This window comes from Antechinus flavipes, chromosome 2 (genome assembly GCF_016432865.1).
Source record: "Antechinus flavipes isolate AdamAnt ecotype Samford, QLD, Australia chromosome 2, AdamAnt_v2, whole genome shotgun sequence".
Lineage (NCBI taxonomy): Eukaryota > Metazoa > Chordata > Mammalia > Dasyuromorphia > Dasyuridae > Antechinus > Antechinus flavipes.
Genome location: NC_067399.1, coordinates 214,273,640 through 214,298,897, shown reverse-complemented (window position 1 = coordinate 214,298,897; position 25,258 = coordinate 214,273,640). Strand labels below are relative to the sequence as shown.

General features: G+C 39.0%; 1 protein-coding gene across 1 annotated transcript in view; it reads left to right on the top strand.

The window, feature by feature from the left end:
• Positions 1–25,258, top strand: part of PKD1L2 (polycystin 1 like 2) — a 135,544-nt gene that overhangs the window by 1,103 nt on the left and 109,183 nt on the right. The window contains exons 2-8 of the mRNA XM_051973592.1: positions 2,274–2,438; positions 6,641–6,826; positions 9,492–9,602; positions 11,549–11,696; positions 15,666–15,886; positions 17,863–18,267; positions 23,045–23,143. Coding sequence (XP_051829552.1) covers positions 2,274–2,438; positions 6,641–6,826; positions 9,492–9,602; positions 11,549–11,696; positions 15,666–15,886; positions 17,863–18,267; positions 23,045–23,143 — 1,335 coding nt within the window. The remainder of the gene's footprint in view (positions 1–2,273; positions 2,439–6,640; positions 6,827–9,491; positions 9,603–11,548; positions 11,697–15,665; positions 15,887–17,862; positions 18,268–23,044; positions 23,144–25,258) is intronic.

The window sequence follows — 25,258 nt, the reverse complement described above, 5'->3', positions numbered from 1 at the left end:
AGTCATATTTGATAGCTTTAAAGCTATAACCCTATGGTTTGCCCATAGTCACAAAGCTAGTTAATGTAAAGTTCAGGATCTGAATCTGGTTTTCTTTAGATTTCAAGTATAGTTTCCTTTTCCCTAGGACAGCAGGGAAGAAGGTAAGCCCTTTTTGGTCAGTTAAATAGATATTTTAGGTTCATTTTGGTCTGTGAGAAGGGTGGGGCTTTGGAAAGGAATGGGTCAGGCTGAGTTGAAAGGAGATGATGAAACATAGTAGATTCACTGATTCAAAGATCAGGAATAATTATAATAATTGTCATTTCTAGATTGTTTTATGAAATGCTTTCCTTGATGTTTACTATAAAGCAGGTAGTGACAGCATCATTACCCCTATTTCCCAAAAGAGAAGACTGAGACTGAGAACAGAGCAAACAACTTGTTAAAAGGCCATAATAAAAATAAATATGAAAACAAAAATAAACAGCAATATTTACAGTTTTGTTTGGTCATTTTTCAATCATGTCATACTGTGTCCTCATTTGGGGTTTTCTTGGTAAAGACACAGGAGTAGTTTGCCATTTCTTTCTCCAGCTCATTTTACAGATGAGGAAACTAAGGTAAATAGGATTAAATGATTTACCTAAGGTTACATATCTACATAGTATCTGAGACCAGATTTGAATTCTGGAAGATGAATCTTCCTGACTCTAGGGCTGGCACTCTATCTAGTATCACCCAACAGTCCCAACATTTATATAACACTTGCTATGTGCTGGGCACTGTGCTAGGGTTTTATAATTATTATTTCATTTGATCCTCACAACAACCCTGGGAAGGTAGATGCTATTATTATCCCCATTTTACAAATGAAGAAACTGAGGCAAACAGAACTTAAGTGGCTTGCCCAAGATCATACAGCTGGTAAATGTCTGGGGCCAGATTAGTTCATAACACATCCAGAATTCCAATCTAGCTCTTCCTGAGGCAGGGTGGTAGATGAGGAGAGCGCTGGAATTAAAACAGGAAGATGTGTTAGAATCCCACCTCAGATACTTATAGTTAAATCTCTTTGGACCAGTCAGTGAACCACCCTGAACTTCATTCCTCATTTGTAAAATGGGATCCATAAACACATCCTCCTTGCAAGTTTGTGAAGCTCAAATCAGATGATGTCTGTAAAGCACTGGGCAGACCTTAAAGCAATTTTATAAAGGCCCACTATTCTTGATTAAGAGACTTTAAATAGAGTCCTTTCTATCATATAACTCCTTAGTGAAGAAGCAAATAGAGTATCCCATTTCTTGAAATGTATAGCCAAGGCAATGTAGATTCTGACAGTTGTCATTAGAGATATATTTATAAATTGCTTGTTTTATAACTTCTATAATAGGCAATTTCTACATATCGAACTTCCCCCATCCTACAGAAAAGAATGAAATACATATAAATAAAAGTCTCATGATGAATGCTTTAGAATAAAGCTGGACATGTTATAACACTATCTTTTTAGTTAAGTGAATTCTTTTTAGGGTCCTATATTTAATTCCAGTATTTTAGATCAATCATACCATCAAAAAGCATTTGTAAAGCCTGTACTGTGCACTAGACCCAGTGTTGGACCTGGGGTGTGGAGGCAGGGATTGAGGTGGGAAGAGGGGGAGGCACAAAGACAAAAAAGTCCCTTAAGAAGCTTACAATATACTGGGGGAAAGCAAGATGCACATTATAAATGAATAGAAAATAAGTGCATAATAAACTATAATTTTTTATGGTAAGGCCACTAGTAGTTGAAGGAAAAGCCTCATATAGGAAGTGACCCTTGAATTGAGTTTTGAAGGAGGCTGGGGACACTAAGAAATGGAGGGAGAGGTAGGAGACAAGAAATGGAATCTTGCCTATTCAGAGCAACATGCAGGCCAGTTGTCTAAAAGGAAAAATACGTAAAGAACAATAATGTGTAATAAATTTGGAAAGGTAGACTGGAGGCAAATACTGTGTTTCTGTGTGTTTGAGATGAATTGCTCTGAGATACTTTTTTTTGGACATGGCTAATATAGCAATTTGTTTTGTTTGACTGCATATTTGGAATCAAGGTTTTTTTTTTCCTTTTTTTGCTGGGAGGGAGAGAGGGAAAGAAAATAGTTTTTTGATCACTGGAAAATAAATTTAAATAATAAAAGGAAAAAAATGAATAGCTCTGATATATATCTCATCTTGCATGTTATAAGAAAGAAGCATCTGCATTTTTTCTTTTTAACCAAGTCCTGACAATTGTGTTTCCATTACAGGGTGGATGGTTTGGTTGGACACGTCCAACATAAGCTACAGCCACTGGCATGAGAACCAGCCTCCTCCCTTCTCAGCCAGGTGTGGCTACATTATGAAGAATTCCCACTATGAGTGGGCTGCAATGGAAAACTGCTCTCAGGAGTTTGCCTTCATTTGTGAATTTGGTAAGCTCTCACCACTCATCACTCCCCTTTTTCCTTGGGGCACATGCAGGCAGACATAGACACACAAACATGTCTATCTGGATAACATTTATATGCGCTTAGAAGTATTCTAAGTATTCTATGAATTCTACCCTTTCAGAGATATGGATATTTAATTCTCCCTTATTAGGAGATTCCAAGGAAATGTTTACTTAACATTTTACTTCAAATGAAAGTTGAACTGTATATATTCTAAGATAGTTGGTACATTTTCCATTGACAGTGATGAAAACTCCTCTTAACTTTAGTATTGTAGGTGTTTGTAACTTGATGTGTCCCCCCAAAAAATATTCAGGGAGACAAGGGACCCAGATGTCATTTAGTTCTACTCCATCATTTTACAAATAAGAAAACTCAGCCTGGAGAAGGAAATTACTTGCTCAAGATCAACCAGTAAATGGCAAAGGTGGTATTTGAATACAGAGTCTTTGACTCTAGGACCAATACTCCTGTGAAACCAACTTGGTAATAAACTGAGGCAAGGTGATGTGATCAGGAAGACCAGAGCTCTATCCTGGAGCACTGCCATCACTTACAAGCTATGTGAACTGGGAAAATCCCTTCACTTCTCTCAGCCTCAGTTTCTTCTGCTATAAAAAGAAGATAATAATAGCACCTAGTTGATAGTATTTATTGTGAGAATCAATTGAATTAACATATGTAAAACACTTTGTGTAATATATAAATGTTAGCTATTAGTATATAAATATGTTATATATTTATATTAATATTATAAACTCTAAATATATTATTTATGTATCGTATATTACATTATGTTATATAGATAAGACCTATGTAAAATTATGATTACGCTAGGTGGCACAGTGGGTAATGATGAGCCTTGAGTTAGGAAGACTCATCTTCATGAGTTTAAATCCAGCCTCAGGTATTTATTAGCTGGACAAGTCACCCCTTTTTGCCTCAGTTTTCTCATCTGTATAATGAGCTGGAGAAGGAAATGGCAAACCACTCCTGTATCTTTGCCAAGAAAGCCCCAGAAGAAGTCACAGAGAATCAGCCATGAGTGAAAGCACTGAACAACAACAAATATAAAACTATATAACTATAACCACCCATACACATTTCCACATATCTGTGGGTAGGCACATATGTACACACCTATCTGACATACAGTCTATCCCTATAAGCTTTCCAGATTAGTAGTTCATGCTCCTGGTGGCTTAGACTTTGAGACCATTAGGGCCACTTCCACATTTTTTAAATGAGGCAATTAAGAGTTTAAGTGAAATGTCCAGGATCATATAGCTAGTAAGTATTAAATGTGTGAATTGAATTTGAACCCCCATCCTCCTGACCCCAGGGCCACTGCTCTATCCATATTCCAGGAGGACTTTAGTGGAGTCATAGTTTGAAAACTCAAACCCTTATCCCCCTGTCCAAGGTTGATAGTTTCTTCACTGGGCTTGGTCAGAGGCTGCTCTTCTCTCAGTCCCTGGCTGAATGGAGATTCCTAGAGACCCTACCCTTTATGCTGCAGGCTTTCTGCGGGAGTGAGGATTAGTCAGAGATAATATAAGGAGCACTAATGCTTTGGGGAATCAGATAAAGTTAAACAAAACGGCAATTCCTCGGTGCTCTGTTTTTATATGTTGATCCCCTAATCTGCCTTCCTGGCTCTGCATCCTTCCTGAAACCAGTTCCAGCCCTTTGAATTTTATTACTTCGGAGATAGGCTGGAACCAATAGAAAACCAAATAATTTTAGACTTAAAATTCCTTCCCCAAAGATATGCATATAGAAGAGAGACAGAGACAGAGAGACAGAGACAGAGATAGAGACAGAGACAGAGATAGACAGAGACAGAGATAGAGACAGAAACAGAGACAGAGATAGAGACAGAGACAGAGATAGAGACAGAGATAGAGACAGAGACAGAGATAGAGACAGAGAAAGACAGAGACAGAGATAGAGACAGAGAGAGACAGATAGAGACAGAGACAGACAGAGACAGAAACAGAGATAGACAGAGAGACAGACAGAGACAGAGAGAAAGACAGAAACAGAGACAGAGAGAAAGAGACAGAGGTAGAGATAGAAAGAGACAGAGAGGGATAGTCTTCTCTCTGACACTGGAGGCATGCCTTGTTGATTTATTCTTTGTCTAGTTCCCAGTTCAGACCTGTTCCTCCATACCTCTCCCCATCCAAAGGTTTGACTAATTCCTGGCACACATCAGCCCCTTTTCTGGATGAAACAACAATCCGCCATTCTCTGGCAAAGGCAAAGGGTTAGCCTGGTACGAGGTCCTTGTTCATTATGGTGCAGTGCCTGTTCTCTGGGCCCAGGTTTCTGCAGTTCGGACTTACTGTTTAGGGGTCTGGATCTTTGATTTCCTTCTATTTTTTGATAGGCCAGGTCTGTCTAGCCCTATAAGGACATACATCTGTTATTACTGCTCAGCTCTGAGTTTGAGTACTAGTAGAGCACAATAGAAAAGAAAAAGTATTAGCCTTGGAGCTCGATCTTTGGTTTGAATTTCTACCTGTGTGACCTTAGGTAAATCTTACAGCTTCTCAGAACCTCATTTTCCTGATCTATAAAATGTCACGTTTTAACCTTCTGATCTTTAAGATTTCTGTCACTTCAGAATCTATGATCCTGTGACTCTACAACTCCTACTTAAACGGCTAATCTGACTTCTGATCCCTGGCTTCCCTTTTAGCAAGCACCTTGGGGTCCTTCTTTGTGTTTATTCTATTCCTGTGTCAGTATTCTTGGCCTACAATCTTCCATCTTTGCATCAATTCAGCCATCCCTACTTCCTTATTCACCGTCTCCAGACTATTGTTATCTATATTTCTGACATCTACATTCTTGAACAGTTTAGGAAAATCAGGCCAAAAGACTGGCCTAACAACTTATAGAGGCTGGGCTACTGGTATAAGCTGTTTATGAGCAGTTTGAGGAAATTGGGAGAATTTGGCACCCTTATCACAGTTATTGGCAATAGCTGATTTCTTCCTTCCCCCACAGATGAATGTATATATGTCTTCTCTCCTCCACTGCAAGGCTGGCCATCCTAAAGCAATCCTCAAAAAAATCTACTCCCCCCAAAACAGACCCATACTTGTCATATGTGTAGAGGTCCATGGCTAGATCTGAAAAACAAGGTCGCACCAACCTAGGAGGGGAGTATACTGCCTATAGTATAGTATAGTATAGCACAGCATAGTATAGTATGGTATAGTATAGGAGAAATCTTCTCTCTGAACTTCTTTCTGAACTTAAACAGCAAAAAAAGAGTATTTCTACAACAAAAAATACAAAAAAAAAGTATTCTGCTTGCTTCCTTAAAAAAACACACACACACCTATGCATATATGTAATGAATTTTACATACTACTTGCTTGTCCACATTCCCTTCTGGCGTTCAGAAAATATTTTTTCAGAGATATAACAACCAATGATATTGTGATAGGGGGTCATCATTCCCTAGCCCTCTGTTATTCTCTGTGCTAAAGACCTCAGGAAGCCTAGCCCAAGACTTGAGATTCTCATAAGGATCATAGTGAGCATAATATCATAGAGCTGAAATGTATCTTAAAGGTCAGCTATTATAAATCCTTAATTTTATAGATAAAATAGGTGAAAGATTTTATAAATAAAACTGAGGGTGAATGGTGAACATATTTGATTAAGTTCATATTGGAAGTAAGTAGTAGAGCCAACATTTGAATATAGGTCCTCTGATTCGAGAGATCCAAGTTTACACAAAAGGAACATTTTAAAAAGATACATGGATACAGGGAAAGTGGCTAGCACAGGGATATATTTGTACTACACGAGTCTTATCCTTATGGGTTCATTAAAGGGGCTCCCTCCTGCATCCTAGAAGCCTTCCTCACTTTCGCTCAACAAGCCTTAAATACTGCAGGCATTTAATAAATGCTGGTTGAACTGAATTGGATTTGAATTGAATTGCAAGTTTTCCAAAAAGCTAGATTCCCTAGAGCCTCCCTGCTTTAGGATTTCAATTAGCACTCCTTTTCTTTCTCCTGCCAAAATAATACTTAGGCATCCAATAGGGGAATAGGGGCTCTTTTATGAGTTTTTGGGCAGTACCTGCTGTCTTTCTGTTCCTACATCAGCAACCTAGACTTCCTAACTGTGATGACAAAGAGGTTTTTTCTCTTTGGTCACAGGGTTTGGCCAGAGCCTCGCCTGTGAAGGATCCAATGCTACCATGCACTGTGGCTCAGGAGAAGTCATTCAGATTGATGACAGCTTTTATGGACGACAGACTCCTTATTACTGCACTGTGGATGCAACTATGCCTTCAGAGCTAGAAGAGGGCTGTGGTGTGATCAGCGTCCGAGATGAAATAGCAGGTGAGACTCTCATTCTCTGAAACTTTGTGCTAAGGGAAACAGTCGTATCAGCAACACCTTTCCCTGGAAGGAGTATCTTTAAGTACAAGAGCACTCAGTTCTGAGGGGGACTGATATGATGAGAACACTGATTCACATGTGGTTCATGTAAAAAGGGAGTACTCTGATCCAAAGTAACATGGATGACAGGGAAATTCTCTATCTTGGAAGCAGAAGGTGAGATTTTAAAGTATAATTTCTGTGAGAGGTACAACTAGACAAGAATCTTTGGGGGGGGGAGAGGGGCATATGGTATTTTTAGTGAGGTATAAGTCAGTAGTAGAACTAGGATGGCAGACGAGAGGGCTGGGGGCCATGGTTATTCTCTTCAAGTACTTGAAGAATAATATTGTAGAAGAGGGATTAGACATGTTCTGTTTGGCCATAGAAAGCAGAACTAACAGTGCATAGAAATTGCAAAGAGGAAATTTAGGCTTAATGTCAAGAAAAGCATTGTGACATGAGTTTTCTCAGGTAGTAGTAGCTTTTCTCTCACTGAAAAGTCTTCAAGCAAAAGCTAGATTTTTTTTTCCAAGGATAAGCTGAACTTGATGGCCATTAGTGTCTTTTCTAAATCTGAAATTCTATGTTCCTATAAAGTGTAACATGGCAGTCAAAAAGCTAATGATAGAAGCAACTTGGTGGCTTTGTGGCTAGAGTGTTGGGTCTAGATTCAGGAAGACCTGCATTCAAATCTGGTCTCAGATGCTTACTGAGTAACTGACTGAACTGGCAAGTTGTCTGGATCAATCTCTTCATTTGTAAAAATGAGAATAATAATAATAACATCTATTACCCAGGATTGTGAGATAGTTTTTGTAAAGAGCTTTGCAAATATAATTATAGCACCATGTAAATGGTAGCTATTGTCATTGTATTTATCATAATTATTATTATACCCTAGACTGCTGCATTAAGAAGAGTGTCAGAACAAGGAAGCTGTTAGTTACCCTGTACACTTCTATTTAAACTGTCAAGGACATTAGGTTTCATTCTGGCCGCCATATTTTAGAAAGGATATTGACTAAATAGAATATGTCTAAAGTAAGGCAGCCTGGATGGTAAGGGAAAATTCTACATGAGGTTTGAGTAATGGAAATAGGAATATTTAGCATGTAAGAAAGAAGACTTAGGGGAACATAAATATTAAATATTTGAAGGGTTCATATGTGGAAGAGGGCCTAAACTTGGATTGATTGACCTCAGAGAGTAGAGCTTGGACAGCCAGTAGAACTTGCAATTAAAAGTAAGGAAAAATTTTCTTCCAGTTAAAGTATCCCTCATTAAAATGGCCTCATTGGCAAAAGAGGTGTGCTGGAGCCAACTCTTATGGCTTAGATTAAGGCTTCTTAAACTTTTTACACTTTGGACCCCTTTTCAAAGGAGAAATTTTTAATATGATCCTGGATATACAGGTATATAAAATAGATATACAAATCAAGCATTCACTGACAATAAACCATAATTTCATGACCCCCCCCCCCCACACACACACATTTGATTACTTGACCCCATTTGGGGTTGTGAACCACAGTTTAAGAAGCTTTGATTTACAAAGATGGACAGAAGCAGCTACACCCAGAGAAAGAACACTGGAAATGAATATAAACTGCTTGCATTTTTGTTTTTCTTCCCGGGTTATTTCTACCTTCTGAACTCAATTCTCCCTGTGCAACAAGAAAACTGTTCGGTTCTGCACACATATATTGTATCTAGGATATACTGCAACTCATTCAACATGTAAAGGACTCTTGCCATCTCGGGGAAGGGGTGGAGGGAGGGAGGGGTAAAATCGGAACAGAAATGAATGCAAGGGATAATGCTGTAAAAATTACCCTGGCATGCGTTCTATCAATAAAAAATTATTAAAAAAAAAAAAAAAAGAAGAAGCTTTGATTTAGAAGACCTGATAGTTAAAATTTCAGGGTAAGCATTTACACCTTGGAAATAGCAAATGCTGCAAATCAGAGTTTGATTTATTGTTTTGATGATTACTTAGATTTAAGAAAATAAGGGAGAAAATAATAATACCAAGTTAAACTTAAAAGTGGACCATAGACACATTGCTATTGGGTTTGTTTGTTTTTTCCTTCCCAGAGTTCTGGTTGTTCAGTATACTAGTTCACTTCTGACTGGGAGGTTTCTCCTCCATGAAATATTTTGGCAGAATGATCTTTTGTCAGAGATGTTAAGGAGGAAATTCCTGGAAAGATGTGGAGTGGGTTTAGATACACTCTGAAGTCTTTTCAACTCTGAGATTCTCTCTCTCTCTATATATATATATATATAGAACTCAGACAGAACTATTAATTTGTTAACATGAATAAAAGAATTTTGAGAGCAAATTTCCCCTTAGTCCTAGAGTTCAGACCCAGGCTCTCTTAGGTGATTTAGTTCCAGCTTCCTCTGTAGAATGGGAGGGGGTGGGAGGGAGGGCAGGTATCCATCAGTCATTCTTTGTGTTGCTCCAGACTGTCCTCCTGCCAACAAACACTCTTTCTGTCTTTTGCTCAATTGCTTTCCTTCTGCAAGTTCATTGCAATTGTCAGAGAAAAAAAAATCTCTCTGAAACTTGTTCTCTTTTCTTGCATGTTACACCTGGTCCTGTGGGCTGTGATACTCTCAGGACAGTGCCACGGGCTGCAGGCATGCCAGGTAGCAGCAGATAGGGCATTCTTCGGAGATATGTGCCCTTCTCTTGGCAGTTACCTTTGGATCCAATACCACTGTGTAGAAGGTGAGTGATCTAAATGGGCTGTGGGGGTGAAAGCACAAGCCAGGATCGCTCTGTGACTCACAGAAGGGTGACCAGTTGATTCCAGGGGACAGAGTCTTCAACCTTCCTTCATATCTCAGCTTCCTGAAGGAGTACCTTACAGTCGGACTTATCTTATAAAGGACATGATCATATAAGGCCATATCACATATAGGCAAATCACAAACAGAAGTCACGGCACTAAAAAAATGTCACCTTTGATTTCAAACAGACCTCTTTTTATTTGATCCTTAATTACAACAAATGTGCTCACTGGGATACCTGCCTGAAAAATTTCAACTTTATAACTCCAGAGGGGGGCAGCCTTTTCTCCAAAAGTCATTATGTTCTTCTTCTTCCTGAGCATCATATCCCATAGCTTACCTCAGCCATCACTAGTGACAGTGAAATGGGGTGTCCTCATGTTCTCCAGACATTTTGCTTGCAGTTCATTGCACCATCTGGTGCTTCCAATAATAAATAAAAAAGAGCATAAAGATTGGTCTATAGATCAATCACTCATGTGATTTCTATAAAAATATTAGTTTTATCAAAATAATGAGAATTTGATAATTTGTTGGTAAAGTTCTGGACTGAGAACCCAGAAGGATAGTAGGAAGACAGAGTTCATGTCCTTTATTGAATATTTACTAGTTGTGTGGTCTATGTGGTCAAGTTGCTTAGGCAACTTTCCATGTTTCTCAGGCAATTTCATAGGATTTATTTTCTTGTCAGAGATAGGTTATGATCTGTATTAGTGAAAGGCATTCTCACACAAGGAATTACTACACTGATGACATCAGAGATTGTTTCTTTGTCTATTAAAATATCCCTATCAATATTTAACCAGTAATTACAAAGTCATCCACTTGAGAACAAGATTTAAAGAAACATAAGGACTAGGTGATCCTTTGGCTCTATAATTATAGAAGCCTCATTGTGGAATGGAGATGACCATGCCTTTTCAAAAGCTATGAGAGTGCAAACTTCAGCAGATCCTACCCAGCTTTGAATAAGTCTGTTAGTGGTTGGAATAGCATCTGTTACCTGGGCATACACCTAGGTTTTGAGAGACTCATCACCAAGTTGGCTGCAGGATGATGGTTTGGTTTTTTTTTCAGCCGCAATAACTCTTGAAAATTACTTATGAAGAGGCAGCTAGGTGGGGCAGTGGTTAGAGCACCAGCCTTGAAGTCAGGAGGAACTGAGTTCAAATCTGGCCTCAGACACTTCCTAGCTGTGTGGTTCTGGGCAAGTCACTTACCCCCAATTGCTTCAGCAAAGCAAAAAAAAAAAAATCACTTGTGAAATCAGAGAAGGATTTCAGATATGTTTTATGGAGATAGAATCCAAAATGACAAAATTACAACTCTGAAATATTGACAAAGACTTGCAGCACAAATAGCACCTCCTCCCACTGAACATCAACAAGCCTGGGTTGGAAGGCTGGATTTTCTAATTGTAGCACTCCTTCCAGTTAACCACCTTCCTCTAGTCCTTGCGTGAGGAAACAAGCTTTCTGCTAAGACTTGAGCTACTCTTTCTTTGTACCTGTGGGCTTTTTTCTCTTCTAGATCAAACCCAGAAAAGAGAAAGATTAGGCCGTGTGACTTGCTATGGGTATATAGTCGCTATATAGACTAATAAAATCTAGTCATTAATAGGCTCTTTCCAAATAGGAAGACATTTCTGAGGCTACCGTCCTTCTTCATTTTGGCCTTTGATACTCAAATGCGCATTAAGTTAATTCTCTGCAAACTGCTGAAGTTTGTGCACTGGCCACCCCAGCATGCTCCCAGCTTCTCCCAAGGTGCTTCTTAGGAGGGCGTTGCCTTCTCCTTCTGGACATTTTCAGACATGTTTGGACAGAGGAGAAGAGTTTTTAATGTAGGAAAGGTGGTTCACTCAGCATTTCTCGTGTTGCACAGGTCTGCAAGTGATTGTGCCTGACACATGTTTCATTTCTGACAATATCACCATCTCCCTGACATGGCTGCTCTCCCCCTATACCGGAAACCTATCCTGCGTTATCAGCCCCGGGGATGGAACAGCTATTGATCCGTATTACCCCCCAAGGTAAGAGAAAACTGGACCCCGCTCAGCAGTGTCTGCTGCAAGACAGCAACCGAGCACTGCTGACAGGGCCTGAGGACTGAGGCGGGCGCTGTTTCATGACCAGTATATGCTGAGAGAGATGACACTGCCCTGAGGTAAACGGGGTTTTGCGCCAGGCTGCCCGCACCTGGAGGGCTGTGCTTTCTCGTCCGTGCTGGCAGGCTTCCTCACTGGGGGAGGTCTCACCTCCGCCATCTTCCCAGGCCATCATGGCGGCATCCTGAAGCCCAATCCCAGCCCTCTCCCAGTCCCGCGGAATCTGCGGTGAATGTGCCCTAACTCCTGCTTCTGTCCCTTCCTCTCTCTTTCTTTCTTTCCTTCTCTCTCTCTTTCTGTATCTTTCTCTCTTTCCTTCCTTCCTTTCTTCTTCTCTCTCTCTTCTTTCCCCTCTCTCCCCTGCTCTCAAACTTTCTATTTCTGCACCAACCCAATTATACTTACTGCAATGCCATATTTCTTTACACACAGAGGAGACTAGTTTCTTTCCTCATGCCTCTAGCATCAGTAGAAGCTATGTCTTATCCCTGAATAAGCCTGGGGCAAACTTGCCATCTGTGATAAGTTCCATGTTCCTATAATCTCAGACAACTGTTTTCCCTTATCCAGCATCCCAGAGTCTGATACTATTTGAGGCTTCTGTATGTGTCCTGGGGATCAGCAATCTTAACTTCTCCAAGAATTTATTTCACAAGACTATTGTGAGAGTAAAGCTAGATCCTTTAATCACATATTTGGAGCTGGGAAAAAACCTTCAACTCCTTAATTTTATAGACAAAGGAAGAGAGGCCCAGAGAAGTGACTTGCCCAAAGTCAAGCAGGTAACAGAATATAATGCAGTGGGTACTAGGCAAATAATTCATATGTGGAATCAGATGTCATCTCTGTTCACTTCCTTGGGCAAGTCACTTAAATTTTCTGTGCCTTAGTAAAAAGTTGGTATTGGGCTTAGAATCTCTTCTAGAGTCAGGTTGATGATCCACAAACCAAGAGCTTTTTCTACTATAAAGATCAATCCATAAAATAAAATTGAAAAAGTAATTTTAAAAAACATGAAGTGGCAATGAGGCACATGGCATCAACTTATTAATGCTGAAGTTAGTGGGTTTAGGTTCAAATCTTTGTGTGATGATTCTTGGCACTAGTATGCCCTAATATAAATGCTTATTCATTCAAGGTATTTAAGTTCCCTTGGTCTCCGTTTTATTATCTATCATGTAAGGGAGTCAGACTAGATAGATTCTGAGGTGCCTTCCAGCTCTAAATTTATGATAATATAATATCATTATTATAAGCAATACAGTTATTTCCTTATGTTCAGTTTTTCAAAACCCATAAAATCCACTTTTTGTCTTGCGCCATCTATTGACACATCTGTGAATTGACCTTTTTAAAAAATTGTCATCAAATATTGGTTGACTACCCCATAACTAAGACCAAAGAGAATAACTCTTATTTCTAAAGCATGTCAGCTAGTAAAATTGGAGGTTTGAGAAAAGCGAACAAAGCATGATCTCTAATTGTTTGTCATCTCAGGGAGTGGGCCTGACACATGAGGAAAATGAGGGAACTAATTCAGATAATATTAGAAGAAATGGTGAAGACTGTGAATAGCTCAGGACTTCAAAGGATGGAAAGACCAATAAGATGATTTAAGGGGAATTTTCTAGAAGAAGTGAAGTTTGAAATGAGCTTTGAAGAATGGATATGATAGTGTCCTAGAAAGAAAGAATAATTCCCTCTTTTGCTTTTTTTTTTTAATTAAATTTTTAAAAAATTTGTGGAATAAAACAAGCAATTCCATAACACAATATAAGGATGGTTGTACATGAAATTGCAAATCTATCATAAACAACTTGCTATTCCTTTCAAATAAACAACAAAATTATTATGTAAATTTCTTTTTTTTTTCTTCTCTCTCCTTTCTTCTAGTCTTAGAGATGGTTATCATTAAACACAAATAGGTATACATACCTAAAAATAATTCTATGCATACCACTATTTATCATTTATTTCTCCGGATGCAGATAGTATCTTTCTTCATATGTTCTTCATAGTTAATTTGGGTATTTATAATATAAAAAATATTCACTCAAAGTTATTATTGCATTAAATGTTATTGTATCCCGTGTTCTCTTGTTTTTGCTCATTTTGTTCTTCATTATCAAAAATGATTCTCTCTTTAACTTTCTGATGATGCCGCCTATAATTACTATGTTCCAATTTTCTTTCTCATATGAGCTTTTGGGGGAGAATATGAAAAAGGTATTTTTCTGTTTTCCTTAGTCTTGGCAATTCCAACTGGCATCGGGGCTCATTAAAAGATTGCTTCTCTCAGGTCACCATTTGATTCCTCAGTATCTGGAGTGTATAGAGTTGATCAGGGAAGACTAGCTAGCACCTTTGGTGTGAGGGCTACTCAACTTGTCATCCAACTCTCACCTCTGGTTCCAAGAAATCAGCATATCCCCGAAAGAGTTTTGCAGACTGGCTAAACCAGGTGGAGATGGGCCTCAAACCTGTAGTTGAGTTAGGGCGATGTTGCCCCCAAGTATCTAAAACCTTTTCCCACTGAAGGAAGCTGAAGCAGGCACTGTGGAACTCAGAGCTTCAGACATAAGCGACGCCAAGGTCATCTACTACATTCCGGGCCATTGCCAGTCATTTTGACTTTTATCTTGCCCCAGGATTTTGATGACTCTGAAAGAGTAAGGCTGACTTTGTACAATTCTGCTTCACTTAAATCTAATTCACTTGCAAGTCAAGACATTACCCATGATGTCATTGGGCTTTGAAAACAGAGGATGAACCACAGTTTTGAGGAATTATGATTCTCTTCATAAGGGCACACTCCTTAATTAGGAGAAGGAAGGAGAACAGAATAAAAACTTATACAGTGTCTATTATGTGCCAGGTACTGTGCTAGGCACTTTTACAAATATTAACTCATTTAATCCTTACAACAACCCTGGGAGCTATGTGCTATTATTATCTCCATTTTATAGCTGAGGAAATGTAGGAAAGCTGAAGTTAAGTGACTTACTTGTAAGTATTGAAGGGCAGATTTCAATTCAGTCTTCCTGCCCCCAGGCCCAGCACTGTGCCCCACTTAGCAGTCTGTTGTTGTTATTATTATTACCTCATTCTTTTTCCCTGGGATTCAGCTAGAAATGAGCCTAAGACAAGTCACTATTCTGCTATTAGCCTTTTATATTTAATATTCTGCAAACTATTGCACAGGTAGATAAATTAGTATAATTACCATCATTAACATAATTATCCATCATTATTATAATGAATATATTTAATGATTTAATAATTATATGACATAAAATTAAATACAATTAATAATGATGGCAATGATAGTTCCCATTTCTATTATATTTCAAGGTATAAAAAATACTTTCCCAATACTATTACTAAAAAAGGATATATAATTATTATTTGCCTCATTTTATAGAGGAGGAATTAGAGGTTCAGAAAAAGAGAATGATTTGGCTCAGATCTTATAATTAGTAAGTATCAAAGTCAATATTTGAAGCCAGGTCTTCTGATTCTTAGCCAGGACTCTTTCTAACAAATCACACTGCCTCTTTCTCTGTTGAGGCAGATTCTAATCCCATTAGGTCTTGGTAGACAGGTGAGTGAAGTGATACTAAGTTTAGCCTCTCATTACTCTATCTTTTTTTTTTTTTTTTTTTTTTTTTTTAGCACTTGTGATTTCTCAGTTTAAATCCGTGTTTGCATTAAAACAGGAATCCGGTTGCATATGGTTTTGTGGTAGTTTTCTGGCGATAGCATGGCCTTTGATCAGGCTCTTCTCCCTCAGTTCTTCATCCTGGTGAAGATGTGCAGTGAATGATGGAAGCTTCTTCTAACAAGTGGGAAGTTTGTAACATGTCTGATTTTTTTTTAAACCAGCAGTTTGTCTAGCAATGTGACTCATCGGTTTACATCTCCTGGAGAGTTTACTATTTTCGTGGAGTGTACAGCCAGTGAGTGGCACGTGAGTGCCCAGAGGCAAGTGACTGTGCAGGACAAGATGGAGAAACTCAGTGTGACTGGATGTTATAATCAATGGGAGTCGGAAATCAGCTCCCACTGCAGAACCCTCTATGGAGCTGCTTTATGGATACAAGTTGAACTTGATGGAGGTAAGATTCCTGCTAGCTCAGTTACGTTGGATACAAGGAATTTTTTTTTTTAATTTTTGTGCTTTTTGTGTCTAGCTAGGACTTTATTTAATAGGTATTTAATTAATAGGTTTATGTGAAATTTTTTTAAACCCAGAATCATAGGACCAGCAACCTATATTGTATGTCCAAGGAAGGAACCTCAGAGGCCATTTAGACAAACTCCCTCATTTTACAGATAAAGGAATAGCTGCAGGGAAGTTAAGTGATATTGTTGAGATCATGCCGTTAGTAAATGTCAGACGTGGGATTTGAACCCAGGACCCCTGATTTCAGAGGTAGTGTTCTATGCAGAAAAGTATGTAGGATACTTGTATCTGGAGTGATGGGGAAGATAGTGAATTAAGGCTGACCATCTTTACAATGTCAGATGTGTTTCCCAAGGTGAGTAAGTGACCCATATAGACACAAGGGGGCAGTAATTACCACCTTCCCAATGAGCACTTTCTTAAGGGAGTAATTATACCAACTTTGGGCAAAACTGAAATAGAAAATGACAACAGCTTCTATTTCCAAACACAGTTTACAAAACTCTTCCTTATAGGAGCCCCGGGAGATAGATAATGCACATATAAACATCTCCAAATTACCAATGAGGAAACAGACCCAAAGGAAAATGACATCCTTGAACACACGCAAGGACACTGGTCTATTTTTATTTTAATGAACTCTTCATTCAGAATTAGGCTGATGGATCCCTGACATCAAATGGGGGGGATGTAATCTTGTATAATCTAAAGAAAGATTTCACCATTAAAAAGAGGAGGGAAAATTACCGGTGTTTAAAAGTGACGGAGTCTGTGTGTGCACATGAGGGTGCATGCACTTTCTGACTAAAGACTGATCTCTTGATAATTTAGGTAGCACAAATTATTATCAAATTTATGAATTTGGGTTGTGTTTTAAAGTTCAGATGTCAAGGATAATCACTATAAGTTTTCAAGTTTCAAGTATAAGTTTCAAAAGATCTTATGAATTGGTCAAGATATCAGCAAATGAACTGGCTCTGGCTTCATCATTCTGCACTTTGAGGGGCTTTCATAACACTACAATTAGGCTCTTTAGCAGTATTTCAGAGAGCCAGCTGAGTAAATAAGAAATTCACCACCATCAGAGCACACAATTTTCCATCATAAAAGCAATGAATAGAACCTCGCCTTCTCTAATTCCACATATTCTGTTTAAGTTAAATGTCTTCTGCCTTTTGAGATCTCTCTTAATATTAAGTTTGTCTTTATTCAAATGTTGCAGAAAGAAATACACAATAATTTGTTTTAGTCTGGATTTTCTAGAAATGACCCTGTCAGCAAATTTGTCCTTGCTGTGAAATGTAAAATGTGAGATCCTAATATATTTTCGTTTATTCATGGTTCATAGTGGGTTTAATCAATCTTACTTAAAACTAACAAATTATGATCATTGACAACAGGAATATAAACAGAACTCTAGTTTGTGAAATTTCTAATTGTTTGATAAATACAGTAACCAAAGTTGATATATGTGTGGATGTCTGTGGAGCTATTTATACTTATACCATAAGCACCTGAAAATATAATGGAGTGCTGGGAGTGGTGACACATACTTGCTGCTAGGGAGGTTAAGGCTGGTAGATCACTTGAGCTAAGGAGTTCTGAATTGTAGTAGGGTTAAAACCCAATTTGGAATTCCCACTAAGTTTAGCACAATTATGAAGAGTCTCACTTGGAAGGTGAGAACCAGTTGGCTGCCTAAGAAGGAACAAACCAGCAGATTAGAGTTTCTCTGCTGATAAATAAAAAATTAGGACCTTACATTGTGTGTCCACTGCACTTTCAACCTGCGTGAGGAGACCCATTTTTCTAGATAGAAAAACAAGTAGAGGCAGAGAGATAGATAACAAATAAATAGTGGTGTGCTTTATGGCTTTAATGTAATGAAAACTCTTTTCTTCCACCTAGGAACTGGAATAACTTATACAATATTGTCAGATAACATCACTCTGACAGAATCCTCCATCCAGAAAGGCGTTATCCCACATAACCTGACTCTGGTCAGTGCAGGACAGCCATTGCTTCAGCCAGGAGTTCACCATCTGAAAATTCAAGCAGTCAGCAACACCACCACCTCCAAACTTTCCAGAGACCTCATTGTTCATATCGTTGAGCCATTATCTGGTCTCCAGGCTTTTTGGATTTCTGACCACTTGGAGCTGGGACAAGACCTTCTCATTAATGTATCTATGGCCCAGGGGTCCCCTGAGGAACTGTTATTTGAGGTAACAGGAGCCACTGGAAATTTCTCCTATGTGAGAGAGTATTTAGGCAAAGAATCCAGGATTTACAGCATCCCCATTCCGGCAAAAGGTAATGCTTATTTGTTGGTTCCTTACTTTCATATAAAAGAGTCCATTTAATTAAACTCTCTAATTTATACGTGAAAAAAAATGAAGCTCAGAGAGAAGGGAATGGTTTTTCTTTCTCAAAGTCATTAAGCTTGTCTTGGCAGAGCTGGGACTAGAACCCATGTCTCCTGACTCCCAGTATAGAACATTCTACTGCATTCTGCCTCCCTAACTTGTCATTTTCCTCCCTGAAGTATGGGCTATATTAACATGTCAAATGCTTTAATTAAAAACCATGGGTTAAATAAATAGCCAAGGGTATGTCATATTAAGATTTATAGAATGCTTGCTCTGTTGATGTTTTGAAGCAACCTGACCCTTACCATTGGTTTTCCTTTGATGAACCAATGTACTGACATCCTTCCACAAAGAGAGGGCTGTGGGATTGTGGGAAGAATTGATGATATGCTTAATGATAGATTTATTATTTTCTGTAAGAACAGATTTAAATCTCTTGGGTTTCTTTCAAGTGGCACAACTGTATAAACATACTGTCCTCCCCCCTCCCAAAAAAAACAACACCTAAACCTCTCTGTTACTCTAGGCTAGAAGACTGAGAACCATATTCAAAAATTGCTTTTATGATATAGGAAGAAAAAATATGGATTTAAAGAATCCTTTTCACTTTCCCTCCCAATCCTATCAACAATATAACAATAACAAAATTGTGCTCAATGCTCCTCCTTAAGGTCCTAGCATCCTGCACAATGTGTGATATCACAGAATAAGAGCAAGGCAGATTCTCTGACCTCAGGAAGTTGATAGTCTGACAGAAGACCCTCAAATAACTACACACAATGATTTGCTTTGAGGGAGATGGGTCAGGGTGTCAGGAGAGACAGGGTCAGGGCGGTCAAAGGGAATGGAGAAAGTGGTAGCTGGCAATAGTAGTAGCCCTAGTCCTGAGAATATTCCAACCATTCTGCTACTCTGAAGCTGCTAGATGTAGCTGATGAAAGCAGGGAGACCCGATAAAGCGATTGAGCCGATTCATTGTATTTTACTGGCCAAGCTATCTAAAAGCAGAGTTAAGATTGTCAGAGCACTGCAGTCAAGGTGTAAGACTTTCCTCAGGGATTTCCAATGTGCGTTTTTGGTTATTTTCAGTTCTTGGTTACGATTGTTCTGAGGGAAGTTGTGAGCACCATGCTGTGTGGTGAGTTGTGTAAGGCCTGGAAGAAGCTGGTGATGATAGGACTCTGTGTCCTTAGGTCAGCAACATGTATGTGGCACACTCATACATGGATGTAACTTCCCTATTTTCTTGGGCATGTTTGTGTCAGAGGCCATGGTCCCCTTTGGATCAGAGATTAAGTACCGAGTTCGAAAGAACTCAGTCACAAATTCACAATGGCCATCTCTTTGCCAAAAGGAAGGTTATTTAGGAGAAGAGTTTACAGACAAAATAAGAGGTAAAATAGGCACCAGGAATGTTGAATATGAAATAGAGTTGGGAGAACATATAGTTAGAAAGGACTTTGGAAGACTCCATAAGGCCTGGGAATGCCATTGACTGGCAGGTTAGATCCTTCGAGGAGATTAGTGGATTAACCAGTGTTAGCTAGAACAAGGAGAAAGGTGTCATTTAAGGGAAGGCACTATAGGAGAGGGAGAGAGTCACCTCAGAGTGGGCTTAGTCCTGAAGAGAATTTAGCAAAGATCTTCATTATAAACTAGATCTTTTAAAGGGGAAATACAGTTTTTGGGGGGTTTTCCAGGGAGACCAGAGAAGTAAAGGTGGGAACTCAGAAGGAGGGATGGAGAAGCCAGATGGAATTCACCTGGCAGACCAGGTCCCAGCCCTCTCTAAAGATATGCTGCTCAATCTCTCATAGGTTGTTTAAAGATACCTAGAAGTTGGGGAATGGAACAGAGTTTAGAGTTCCTTATAATCATCTGGGAATTATCTGATAATAGCTTCTTTCTGATAGTAGAAGAGAGTATGTCACATCAGAGAGATTTAAGAGTCACAGGCTAATTTACAAATGGTGATATTAATGGGGAAAATCTTATAGGAGTTCATGAAATACAACTATAATTTTTGTGCAGCTGTTTTTATAGCTCCTTCTAGGAGCACCCTTTTCTAATTCTCTTAGGAGGGTCCCTGTCCCATTGTAGTTATAAGATCTAACATGCTAAAGCAACAGAGTCCTTCCTCAGTGATAGTAAAGAGATTCCTGTGAGCTAAAGCCTCCACAAGCTGCCACCACCACCGCTGCCCATGCCCACTCCTGGTATGCTGGTCTCCCAAGGCCCTCTCACCTGCTGACACACCTTTCCTGTCAACCTTCCAAGTTGTCTTTGGAATCTCTGGGCTAAGAGGGCTAGAAACCACAGTATGATTCAGAGGTCCCCTGGCCAGTTCCTGCTTTGCTGGTTCTGGTTCTGGGGCTGGGGCTGGCCTGGGGCTGCCCTGACCTGGTTTGCAGTAGGACTGCACACTGGACTCCCACCCTAGTGCTGAGACCTTTTCTGCTGACCTTCTAAGTTGTCTTTGGCAGAAAAACCATTCTACTTTGTCTTTTTGAGTATTATGATGCTCTAAAATTTGTTTAAAATCATTATTTAAAGGAATTTGGAGCAGTTTAGGGGAGAGCACAGCAAATTTTTACCTTTACTCCACCATCTTGACTCTGCTTCTAATTTTTGTTTTTTAAATAACTTTTTATTGACAGAACCCATGCCTGGGTAATTTTTTTACAGCATTATCCCTTGCATTCACTTCTGTTCCGATTTTTCCCCTCCCTCCCTCCACCCCCTCCCCCAGATGGCAAGCAGTCCTTTACATGTTGAATAGGTTACAGTATATCCTGGATACAATATACGTGTGCAGATCCGAACAGTTCTCTTGTTGCACAGGGAGAATTGGATTCAGAAGGTATAAATAACCCGAGAAGAAAAACAAAAATGCAAGCAGTTTATATTCATTTCCCAGTGTTCTTTCTTTGAGTGTAACTGCTTCTGTCCATCCTTGATCAATTGAAACTGAATTAGCTCTCTTTAACAAAGAGATCCACTTCCATCAGAATACATCCTCAAACAGTATCGTTGTTGAGGTATATAATGATCTCCTGGTTCTGCTCATTTCACTTAACATCAGATCATGTAAGTCTCTCTGCTTCTAATTTTTTAAAATAAAATTTTACTGTTGTAATTTTTTTTTTGCTTTTACATAGACTAAAATGTCTCCTGTATCCCTTTTCGGAGCTACAGCACATTGCAAATTTAAGATGGAGTTTTGATTAATGACACACAAGGATATTATGATAGGTTAGAATGTTTTATTGAAACTGCCAATTGAAACATAGGAGGGTATATGGGCAAATGCTGTCGGTGATAGTCACACATGAGCTCCCTCAACTCCACTATCCCCAAGAACAGAAATCATGAACCAGTAGCAAAAAGGGAAGAGGGGTTCCTAAAAATTAATCAGGAAGGCCAACTCAGGATAAAGAAGAAAGACTTACAACTATGCAGTATCAGTAAACTTGCTGGAGAATTTTAGCAACTAGTTTTAACTAGAACTAGGTGCAATTTAAACCTTAAAAATACCAGAATTGTGTAACAGAAGAAAGTCCTGGGAGACTATGGGGTCACAGATACTTCTGGTTATTCATATAGGGTGGGTAGATATGGTTTGGGCCCCCTAGTAAATTCTCAACTACTGTATTTTTTGGGGGGGGAGGGGGAGGAAAGAACATAATCTTTAGTCATTCTTTGCAGATAAATCTGTGAATCGAGCTTCTCCTCCAGGTCTACTGACCTAAGGCTAGTTTCTACACAATGGCCCTTTTATCTTCAGTAGCCAAGTAGCCCATGAAGGTGAAGGGGCCACAAAGTAGTGTGGTATGGTGAAATGCAACACGGTGCAGTGGAAAGGAAAAACTGAATTCAAATTTCTGACTCAGATACTAGTAGCTATGTGACACTAAACTTCTTTCTGAGTTTCAAGCTCCTCATTGATAAAATGGGAAACAACACCTTCTTTGCCACATTTTTGTAAATATGAAGGTGATAGAAATATATATACATAAAACATTTTCTAAATCTTAAAGCATTTTAAGAGGAGCTGTGATTATTGTACAATAGAAAGAAGTTGTTACTTTCCAGAGAATCTGAACCAGGCAATCCCATCCTGAGGCAATAAAAACTTCCAATCCTGGGCATGACACATAAAAGGGATGGGAGGTATAATGGAGATGTGGGTCACCTACTAATGTAGGAGCGGTATTAGCTTGATCCTACAGTCTTAGCCCAAGAGTTCTCTTTAGCAGCTGGCCAGACTCCCTGCTGCTGCCCTGGAAATACTCATAATTTGAAAAATGTGGAGCTGGCACTCACAAGGATAGACCCCCATCTGCTCATTTTCCCAGTTTTCCTTTGTGAGCAGAAAGAAATCACTCAGGCAGAGATACCTTGGGGCTATCAGAAATTTGCCCTTTTTTTCCCATAGATTCACACATACATATAACATATAACAGATTTCTAGGACCATTTGTATTATTATAATGAAGTTCACTTGTGTGAGCTATTTTTCAATTCTTTCACTCACACAGTGGCAGGCCATCTCAGAATTCATCCTTATTTAGGGTCTCAGTCACAGCAACTAAGATGAAGAAGCAGGCACTGCCATTAATGGACAAGAAGGCCAAAGGCAGGGAAAATTTTTTCATTAAACCCATGTGAGTAGAATTGTTACAAATTGTGATTCTTCATTTTCTCAACTCTTTTCTTTGCAGGAACTTTTTTGGTCACAGTGCTTGCTCAAAACATCTTCTCAAACCTGAGCTCAATAATTGGGAGAGTCAGTGTATCTGCTAAGGAGTCAGTCCATGAAGGTATGAAAACACCTTCCTAGAACTGAGTGTGAGCACATGGGATCATGAAAGTCCCATAGCATAAAATCCTAGACTTTCTGGACAGGGAGGAACACCAGAGCAGATTCACTCCAACTTGTAGATATCAGAGCATTGATTGCTTTTACTGCATCCTTAGGAAGTACTCATAGGATTGTGGATATATCATAGACAGGGCTAGAAGGGGTCATCTAGTCAGAGGTCACCTAGTCCAAGCTTTCCATTTTACAGATGATAGCATTTAGACACAGAGGATCATGAAGTCATAGCTTCAGAAGCCATCTAGTTTAACATACTCTAAGTCTAGACTCATCTGGTCCAATGAATCATACACTATCCTCTATATCTATGATTTTGGATCAGTGGCTTTCCTTCCTTGGTCCTCAGTATCTCTCTCTATAAAATTAGGGAGTTGGAGTAAATGGTTTTTGAGAGCCCTAAGAGCATTGGTATTTCAGGTCTCTATCATGCAAGTAAACATTGTCTGCTAAAGTCTTCCTCTTGTTCTTCACTTTGGCAGTAGAGGTTACTTCTCAAAAATTAGGCCAGATATATGAAACCTGATGTTCATTCTGACTAAGCTGATTTGTTATTATAGATTTGTTAAATAGATCATGGGATCATAGATCCAAGACTGGAAGGGACCTCAAAAGCCATCTAGATCAATTACTTCATTTTATAGATGTGGAAACTAAGGCCTAGGGAGATTTAGTCACTTACTCAAGTTACAAAGATTTTAAGAATCAGACTTTGAATCCCAGTCTTCTGAGTCAAGAAGCAATGCTTTTGGTACCAAGTCACAGTTATACATCCATATTCCAATCCTAATTAACTTCAAAGAGACATCACTTATTTGGCTACCAAAAAATGAGTTTTTTGCTCATAAAAACTCCTAAATGGCATCTGTTTATCAGCTTGCAGTTTATTTGGAAAACTCCTAGGAGTTTAATAGAATATAAGCCCAATATGTCAGCAGTGTGATAGGGCAGCCAAAAAACCCAGCTTTAGAATTTCACTAAGAGAATCATTGCTTCCAGGAGTAAGAAGGTCACAGTCCTGATGTGATAGCTCCAAGCGGTTACTTTGCTGGGCTATAGTTAGAATTTTGAATTTAGTCCTAGGCTCCTTCTTTTAAAAAAAAGACATTGATAAGATAGAAAATAAAGAGGGATTGACAGCCAGAATAGTGAAGGGCCTCAAGAACATGCTTACATGAAGACCAGTGGAAGGAAGTGAGATATTAAGGGGGTATATGATACTAATATTCAGATATTTAAAAGGTTGTCATGTTGGGAAAGAGGAATTTTATTTTATTTTTTGCTTGGCTGCAGAGGGAATAACTAGGAAGAGTGGGTAGAAGTTGCAGAGAGGCAGATTTGATTAAAGGAAAAAACTTCCCAATAATTGGAGGAAGAAGGGAAACAAGTATTTATTAAATGTATACCATGTACCTGGCACCATGCTAGGCCCTTTACAAATATTATCTCATTTGATTCTTACAACAGCCCCAGAAAGCAGATGCTATTATTCTCCCCATTTTATAGCTGAGGAAACTGAGGCAAAGAGGTTAAGTATTTTGTCCAGAGTCACACACACACAGAGTTAGTAAATATGAGGCTGGATTTGAACTCAGGCCTTCCTACTTCATGCCTAATGCTCTATCTGCTCTATCCTTTGCCCTTCTGAGCTCTTCAAAAGTAGAATGGGATTCTTCTATAGAAGATAGTGAATTCTCCCTGGCTCGTAGTCCTCAAGTGGTTTCCCACTTGTCCTGTAAGTTGTAGAGGGGATTCTTGTCCAAGTACAGCTGGGATTACATAACATCTGAGATTTTATCCCAAGATTTTATGTTCCTAAGGTAGAAAGGTGGGCATCTGCAACAATGGAAGGAAGAAATAGCTTGATGAAACCCAATATTCTCAAAGGAGTGAAGCCTATGATAGCTATGTATAATTTATGTGTTAATTTATATAGTAGTACTTTAGATGCAAGAACTTATGAATCATGGAGTGTCCATATGTAAATGAAATGGTTTTTTTTTTCCATTTTTCTTTCTTAAACTGTGTGTGCTTGCTCCACCTGACAGGGTACCATCTT